Genomic DNA, 9,417 nt, shown 5'->3' on the forward strand with positions numbered 1-9,417 from the left:
GGAGATCCCGACCCAGCAAATCATGTAAGCACACTTAATGGAAGGCAGACCAGTAATCCCAAAGAAATCAGTGGGATGTGAGTCCTAAGCATGTGTGCATGTGCTTCCCTGGATAAGGGCAATAACGCACTCTCTGAGCACAGAAATTGTAAATATCTCTGCATGAGCCAGTTTCTTGATTCAAAACCAGATTTAGAGTGTAGCTAGACTGAGAAATCCAACAGTCAGGTTTTACTGCAAGAGAGCATGGAAGCCAGTCGACATACTGCTTTATACTTAGCCATGTTCGCCTGCCTTTTCTTACTCATATTTAGGTTTTGTCAGTTTAGCTAGTCAGAAATGCACCTCATTAAATCTCTGCACAGCCTTCTTAAAGCTCTGGAGGTATTAAAATTCAAACCATGTTTGGAGCCATGCATAAAACTTTAAGTTCAGTCAGACCAAGAACAGTTTTTTTAAAAGTTACGGGTGAGATGCAGCCAATGTAGCTAACAGGTTGTGTTAGTTTATGGACTTCTCTCAATATTGTCAGACCACATGCCTTATGGCTTCTCACTTTTTGGGGGTTTTCTTTCTTCACATTTTTAATTTCTCTTCACAGTCTTGAAGACAAGAACCTTATTTCTGTGAAAATCAGGTTCAAAGCAAACCAACAAAAAAACCCCACTCAAGTTATACTAATGGGCACTTGGATTCTTATGTAGTAATTTGCCTACAATGTCTACAAGAAAGGAAAAAAAAGTGCAAGGCATTTCAAGATGTCCTATGGGATGAATCACCAAGGGTGACCAACACCCACTGTTTGTATTTCAGGATTACTCTAAAGTTTCATGATTTGTTGCTTTATTATATGATTATCCAACTGAAATCTAAGACTTTTTATCTCTGACAGTCCTCCTTTTACTTTTTCTTTTGGTTACAAAGCTGTAGTGACAACTCGTCACTACAGATAGATGTTTCCATTGAAAGGCTGAGAATGTCCAACTGTTGAGTTGTAGCCCACTCATGATTGCCAGATGTTTCATTGCTCCACATCCATCTGCATCTGGGACTTGATCTGCTGTGACACTAAGTTCATTGCCTCACAATGCCCCAAAAGTAAACCAGTCATCTTGCTTGAGCAGTTGATTTGTTTGAAGTCCTAATGTCACATTTGAGAACAGAATAACACAGCTTTGCATGCCAGAAGTATAGCTCAATGTAGTGATCAATTGATCAACATAGACCAGTTGTCTTCAATAGGACACAGGCAGACAACATCACTTACCTCTGTTTCATTTTTACGCTTGAAATGACAACTTCTGCTGTTGAAGTGGACTGTTCTTTACTCTTTCCAGAACAGCTGACCACTGGAGCTTCAATGAGATATATGTCGCATCATGGCTGTTGCAAATCACAGAATCTGTTTCTGCAATTGCTGAACTATAACTTATTGGAAAGTAATATAGTCACACCTCATTTACAAACAAAGCAAGACTTGTCTTTCGTAAAACAAAGTTGATGTCTTTTCAGTGATGTACCTGAGTACAAATTACAAAGAAGATAAGTATTGATCCTTCTAAAAACTTGTCTGTGAAGCAGAAATGCTGGGACGGATTCTCAGCAACGGCAAAATGAATGCAAGTCAATTTATCTTAGTGCTCCTGAGTAGCTTAACACCAGCAGAGGCGTGGCCATACCAGTGTCTTTTACAACACCACTCTAATGAAGCATAAGGCTCTTTGAGCCCCCAGAAGTGTCAAGGAATACCTACTGCCCACAGCCCACGTGCTGCCCATTGCATGCTCTGGTCCCATGTTGTGATTCCATTTTGACACTAATTTGTGTTTGCAGGTGTGAAAGTTGTGGTGCTGTCTTCCACTCTGAGTGCAAAGTGAAGGCTGTACCGTGCCCCAGGTGTGTGCGTAAAGAATTGCAGAAGAAGCAGAAATCCTTCTGGAGGCAACTGAATATGGACGAGAACTTCGAAGAGTCTTGCAACATGTTTGAGTTGTCATATCAGAACACATGAGGTCCTTAAGGCAGTGGCCAGCCTGAAGAGAATCATTCTCCCAGCTGCCAGCTCAAGCAAATTCTCTGCTTAGACAGGCAGAAATTGTTTTGAAAAATGTTACCTGACCTCCTTCATCTGTGAAATAAGAGCTGCCAAAGTGGCCATGAAGCCTTGTTGGCTTTGAAATACCAATGGCTAAACTGCATTGAAGTCCAGCCTCTGCGGACTTCAAAATACAAAATGTGGTTTATGAGAAATGCTTTAGGTCTAGCTAATTAAGTACCCAACTTTCTTTTCCACCTCTGGAGAACACTTTATCTCAAGGCAGAGAACATTTGTTGCCATGGCTGCATTATTTTTTATGTTGTTCATTTAGAGTTGATGAATCATCTACTTATTTATGTGTATTATTTATTTATTAGTAGCCTTGGCAGGGGTTCTGGTGAGGTGTTTCACAGAACCCAATAGAGCAGGAATTATTTTAAATCCACTGTCTCCTTCTGATATGGACGTGTGGTTTCATTTCCTCATGTTTTCAGAGAACTGTCTTAAAGGATCTCCCTCCTTAAACCTTATTCGGGGTGCTTGCAAACATAAGACACAGAATAATTCCTTCAGTTATGTTTATATATTTGTAACCACCCCAGTGAACTACTCCATATTCAGATAACCATGGGACTTGATGCTCTTTTTGTTCAGGCTGGAAATACCAGTTAAGCTCTGTCTGAAGTACTTTGAGATTTGTGCTGGTTACTCTCGATTCATGGGAGGCTGTGTCCTTGTCTGTAATAGCATGATGTTGGTTCTCCTACTTCCAGTCTGAAACTTCAGGGCATTTTAAGTGTTCACATTGGTTTTCTGTTCATTTCCTGAAGTTTACTTCAAATGTTTTTCTAATCTGAACCTGTTAAACTGATAGTCAGGAAAGTGATCTTGCCCATTTTAGTTAGCAAATACCTCCAAAATTGTGAAACACTACTTTGCTGTTTTCACATGCAACTTGTGTCCTGCATTCTCTCTGAGCTCCGAGGCATTTAGTGTTCCATAATGACTTCCATGGTGGACAGTGAAGTTCCTTGAAGTATGATTCTGCTTCACACACCTGGAACACAGGGAAGTATAAAACACAGTGAATTATTTTGTAAAGGGAAGTACCTGATGGATTTAACTGGAGAGCTGTGTGTCCTTACTGGCAGTATGTTTAATTCATGGCAAATTCACTTCCAATGAGCAGTTAGATTTCTTCTCCCTATTTCACATTCCTGACTCTTTTCCACACCCTGCAGTGATATGTCTATTACATACCTATGAAAGCATTCATATATATATATATACACACACACAATCTATATATAGAAAGTAAATATGGTTTCAGGAGAATAATGCCAGTTGCATGTGTTTTTTTCCTCTCCTCTCACATAGGTTTGTTAAAATATGGAATACTGATTTTTGCTTCGTATATAATCTAGAGACTGTTGTATTCAAGGCAGAAAGCAGCTTTGATTGTGGAAGCATCTCGCTAATTGCAGAAGTATTTTTAAATGAAAGAACAGGGTACATCATGCTTACATTAAAAGGTAAAATGCTGCAATGAGTTGCCTTGTACTGGAATAGAAGTGGTTACCTTTTCCAGCCTCCAGTCAAAGAAAAAAGTAGCTTTCTCAAATTTGAGTGCAACTACTATATATATATATATATACATATACATATATATATATATATATATAGAAGCATGTTTATATCTCTATACATTAGACAACCAGTGCCTTTCTTTTGCAGAAATCCTTCTTTCATTGGGATTCTTTAGAAGGAAGTGAGGATTTTTTCATGTTCTTGGCAAAGTGCTGTAGGGATTCCCATACTTAATAAACCTGGTGAATCATGCACCTTTGTCACTAAAATTAATACTTCCCATACACAATGGTGTCTCTGTCTCTGCTCACTGTTCCTCATGTGAAATGAGTTGCTTTTGGCTATCACCCTTAAAGGTACAATGTTCCTTGCAAATCCATTCCCATGCAAAGAATTCCCTGTGTGTTCAGAAATGCAAACACTGGGGAAGTATTGTGGAATTAGTCAGGCAAACAGGAACTGCACTGGTACTGGCTGAATAAACAGAACGCTCCCATGTTTTTCAGCTTGTGTCACTACAATTACTGCTGTGGCAAAGCCAGTAGCTCTGAAACTGTCAGCATCTGTCAGGTACTATTTTGAATTATCTGTAGACATAATGTTAGGTCATTAAAGAAAAAATGGTGGTGTTTTACATATCATCATGCTCTGGTATTTATAATACCTCACAGTGCTTGTTCATGTCCAGCTCAGTTTGGAGAAGGCTGCTTGAGTGCACTGTCAAAAACTGTGTGGAGTCAAGGAATCAAGGTTCAGACATTGCAAAATATTAGTTACTTTGACAGATGTCCTATCTCTAAAGTACCAGTCATGTGGGTGGTTAGATATTGGAATTGAATGTGGGAATAACAACATAAACAGCATTGGAGTTTCTCTGGGTTCGTGCATGTACTACAGAACAGTTTCTTTGCTAACAGAGATTTAAAGGATAAAAAAAGTATGATGTTGGCAAAACTGCTGAAATTAATCATGGGTTTGAAACCACTGCCATTACAAGTGATACAGAGCAAGAGCATGTTATGATATTCTGTCAGTACCCAGAGCTTTATGTTAAAGAATACTGTACAGTACAGATCAGGCTATTTGCTTTAAAATCCAGTATTGTTGTAAACCAGCTAGTTCCTAAAATGAATAGACGTTAATTTCTACTTTTAAAAAGTGATAAAACTTCACAGTACCTCTAGGAGCTGGCTGTAAGGTGAAAGATGATGTCCTCTCAGGGATGCCTAGCTCCTATCCAAAACCAGTTATTCCTTATGAATAGGTATGATAAAATAGTCTGTCACCAATTTTTGTAAGCATAATGAAAGGCTTAATCCTGCCCTCAGTCAATTTTCTTGCAGGAGCCATCTGCAAGCTGGAGCATCAGCCTGGGGTTCTGCAGGTGGTTTGGGTTTCAGACAGCGCTGTACCCTTGCATGGTTGTCTCTGCTGTTTCACCAGTGCTCTGTGCTGGTCCCCACTGCTCTGTGTGCCCATTCTGCAGCCCGCAGCCTGCACGGGGCTCTGCTCTGCAGACTTCTGGATGAGCATCAGCTGGTAAAGTTCCTGGGGGCTTTGCAGATTGCACCACTCTCCAACATCCTCCCCCCACCCCAGGTGAAATTATGCATTGGTACTTCAGACTTGTCCTACTCACGCATGAAATAAATTTGAATTATGCCATTTCTTTGTGAATCAAGAATGAAATATGCTGTTTGTCTTCTTCAAAGAGAAGATGCTTTCATAACTGACTGAGAAGGAATTGATCTGTAATCCAGTTACTGCTTTTGCTTTGTACAGAACTTATCATCTGTGTAAAAATAGGATGCTTAACTGCAGTGGACCATAGCTTCACTCTCTACAGGTACTTAGAGTTGTTAGTCTGATATTATTTTAATCTAGGACACTACTGAGATCCTCATTCAAATCTCTTTTCCTCTTTACCCTAACCATCTACGTTTCCTTTAATGGGAAGATGGGCCTATTTAGGCGATGCAAACTTCAGCTCTTTTTGTATTATCAATCTATAAAAAGATAAATTTGTGTTTCTTGTGTAGGAATCCTTCTATTACTTTTCTTGTTTTTTGTCTGTCTTATGTGGTGGAAAATGATGGGTTCGTGATGTGACAAAATATCCTGGCTGGCACATACCAATATGAGCTCACTGCTGGCATCCATAGGAATTGGTGGGTTTGAGGGAAGGTACTCTTTTGAGAGGAACTTAAGTTTTTTGCAGTACTGCACAGGCTCTGATGGCCCTGTTAGGAGTGAATCATCAGGGTATTTTTAGAGCTCCTCTTGTCAAGGCTTCTCTTATTATTAGGATAGTGTGTGTATTACAATAGATTGATGATAACGTCTTGAAAGATTTTTAAAAAGAGCAGAGGATGTCTGTTTACAATGAAATGGGGAAGCTGCCCAGTTGAATTTTGCTTTTTCCCTGTAGCAACAAAAGCCACTGAATTTCCTAAGCTTCCCAAAGGTCACTGCCTGGATTGCAGCTGACTGTTGATCTGTATAAAAAAATTAATTTAATAATATCATAATCTTCTATTTTTTTTCCTGCCACTGAGTTGCAAGCACGTCTCCCCTCTCTCTCCACTGTCTCTGTCCCTCTCCTTACTCACAGTACTGAGCCTGTAGCCAGGCTTCATAGGTCATCGTGCCACTTTTGGACCAGTTGAGTCCAGTCATTCTCTCCTTTGTAATTTGCCTTCCAATTTTCCCTTCCCAGTAGGAGTGCCTTACAGTACAGTATATTAGTGTCTCTCTTCCTGTTTTGGATTTCCTGATTGCATCTGCTGTTTTATTGACTTGTAGACTTAAACTGAAATGCTCCTATGGCTGGGACTGGTCTTTTGCAGGAGCAGCTGAGTAAATCAGTTTGCTTGTTCTGCCCTCATGAAGTTAGCTGTACAGGCTTCATATACCAGCTCTAAAGACACCAAGCTGTGTGGGAACTCCTCACTTTTGCTCCTTTTGGTGCCTTAAATTTTGAGAGGTGAATAATTTTTTTTAGAAATGCTCTGCCATCATGCAATGTTTATGGCATCGGAGCTTAAAACCCTTGCTTGTGTAGTACCCTTGCAGTTTCCATCGTACTAGGAATGGTAACCATCAAATTTGTTTACTGTCTATGCTTTGTGAGGGCATTATGAGAGAGGACAGTGTGGAGATGGTATTGGTTCTTATTATGTGTGTTTTTGAGACTTGCTGGCTGCTTAGCCTGAGATGCAGTTGCGCAAGACCTTCAGAAGGTGTGCATATATAATAATGTCAGGTACAGAGAATTAAAACAGGATCAGGTCACATGCAGTTTTGCTCCTCCTGGAACCCTTGGCCAGAGACTTCCATACCAAGCCCCCTGCTTGCTTGCACAGCTGGGTCCAGTGCTGTGGCAGTGAAGGTGTTTCCTCAGCTCAATTTTAATGCAGCCTGGCTCCCTGAAGGCTCACCCAGTGGGGGTTCAGTCAGCCTCACCTTAGAGAGAGGCTTAACCCATTGAAATTTTAGCATTATTTGCTAAAGTATCTGGCAGGTGTCAGCCTGGGGCACAAGTCCACATTTGACACCAGTAGCAGGAATCCCCTTAGCAGCAGCAGTGCTGCTACTGCATTTTAGCAGTACAGTGAGGAGACAGCCTGGATAATAATGTGCAAAATCCTTCTTTACTTGAAAACCCTGGTGTGGCCGTGATGGTTTGAGTCATGTGTTAAAATGCCAATTTCACCCAAATTCCTTAGGGTGACCATTAATCCAAATTGCAAACATGCCACTTGTGGTCAGCATCAGAGATATTTAGATCTGGAGAGCTATCAGCTGTCTAGGACCAAAGTGTATTAGACTCTGTCTTTGTGCACAGGTGTCAGCGGCTCAATTATTTATTTATTCCTCTCTAATCCACATGTTAAACCATTATGGATTCTTGAATAGACAGTATTGTTTTGGTGGAAAAAGGATTTGTTTCAATTTTGCTTATGCACTTGTCTACCAAGTTAATTTTGCTTAAACTAAACTGTGCTTTCAGTTTTGATTTTTAATTAATACCTATGATACCACGTTACCTTACATGAGTCCCTGCTATACTTGAGGCAAGCTAAAGTAAATTCATGAGCAAAATATGTGTTTCATAGGTATTAAGTGACAAAGGCAGCTTCCAAATCAACTTGAGTTCAGTCAAGGCAGTTGAAAGCCAGGGAAAGCCAGGTGTGAGCAGCAGAGCACAGTGGCTGATGTGGTCCCTGGCAGCCTGGCCTTTCCTTCCTGCCAGAGCACCAGCTTACAGTGAATTTTAGCATTGCTGGCAGTGCACCCTGAGTTTTTGGAATACCCTTATGTGTGTGCTACTGTGTTAACTTATTTGCAACATTGTTATGTGTGTTTCATTGTTTTCGTTGTTGGTTTGGTTTTTTTACTTTTGACAAGGATATTTTTTAAAATTATCTGCAACTACTGGGCAGTAGTCTTAATTTATTATTGATGTGTAATGATGTTATAATTTAAATCCACTGAGTTGAATTGCTTGTTGACACTTGAGCAGGGTTTATTTGGGTTCACTTGTGACTGCATCAGAGCACCAGTCCCTCCTGTATAAAGGCAACTCTCAATAAACACTAAAAAATGTTACTTGTCCTTCTTAATTTCCCTTCTGGTGGGTACTGTACCATGGGTAGGGCAAGCTCTGAAAGAGTGATAGTTTTCTTAAAAATGCTTCTCTGCTGGTTAAAGTCTTCTGAAACTAAGAAAATGTGATACTTACTGTTCTCAGATCTCAGCCAGGAGGGCCTCTGGAAGTACTGTTGATGTCTGCATCAGGCTCTGGGGGTTTGGATTCCCAGTTAAATCTTGTGGTTTTGGAACACCACAAGTTCCTAGATTTTTGATGGTGCTGACCCCTGCCACAAGCTCCCAGGGGAGCTTACTGTGGCTTTGAGGCACCCTTGGAAACAGAGCTCCTGGGAGGCTTGCAGGAGCAGCTGCTTAGTGTGGCTGCCACATGTCCTCTGCCAGAAGGGTGCAAGGCCAGGGCCTTGAACTCTGAGTAAGGGAGGCATCTCCCAGGTGGACTGAGGGGACCCCTGAGGGGCTGGAAGGGCAGGACTTTGCCCATGTTATGAGGGTTCTCACACCTATGGATGTAGGAGCAGGCAAGATTCTTGTTGTTCTTGGTTGTTTCTTTCAGTGCACCAGCTAAGGAGTTTCTGCAGCTCCTTGAATCTGGATTCAATGACTAAAGATTGCAGCACAGAGCTATGGTGGAGCTCATCGGCCTAAAACCCCTGCCTGAGACTCCCCAGAGCATTCCACAGCCAGCCCTATGCTCTGGCAGCTTTCAAAGAGAAGGATATATCCCCTCCTTCACTGTCTTCCTGCCCCTCCTCAGAAAGACCAGAAGTCCATCAGGAATGTCAATCCTCTCTCCTGCAGGAACCTTTGGACTTCATCCCTGTGATGAAATCAGCTACAAGCGATGAGTTAATGTTTGACTGGGACCACACAAGCTGCACAAGGAAACCATGTGCAAGACCTTCTCTTCCTCCTTATTTGCTTTACAAGGTGAGCAAATTCTGTTATGACATCTCCTTCCCCTTTCACTGCCACCTCCCCTCCTCACTTCACCCTGTAAGAGGTGGTGTGAAAAAGCATCCAGGCAGAGCAGAGACCATGGGCTCTGTGGAGCCCTGCGAACAGCATGCCAATCCAAGCTCTAGCTCTTCTTTTAAACTCAGGATAATTCATTTTAAAAAAGCTACCCTTCCAGCTCTCAGACCAAAATTAAGAATATTTGGGTTAATATGTGAAGTTGACTG

At 41.3% G+C, this 9,417-nt stretch overlaps 1 protein-coding gene across 1 annotated transcript in view; it reads left to right on the forward strand.

Moving 5' to 3' along the window:
* The window catches only part of PLEKHM3 (pleckstrin homology domain containing M3), a 70,107-nt gene extending 61,874 nt beyond the window's left edge, over window positions 1-8,233 (forward strand). The window contains exon 7 of the mRNA XM_059476338.1: window positions 1,834-8,233. Within this exon, the coding sequence (XP_059332321.1) occupies window positions 1,834-2,011 (178 nt within the window). The 3' untranslated portion in view covers window positions 2,012-8,233. The remainder of the gene's footprint in view (window positions 1-1,833) is intronic.
* Window positions 8,234-9,417: the final 1,184 nt, after the last annotated feature.

This window comes from Ammospiza nelsoni, chromosome 7 (genome assembly GCF_027579445.1).
Source record: "Ammospiza nelsoni isolate bAmmNel1 chromosome 7, bAmmNel1.pri, whole genome shotgun sequence".
NCBI lineage: Eukaryota > Metazoa > Chordata > Aves > Passeriformes > Passerellidae > Ammospiza > Ammospiza nelsoni.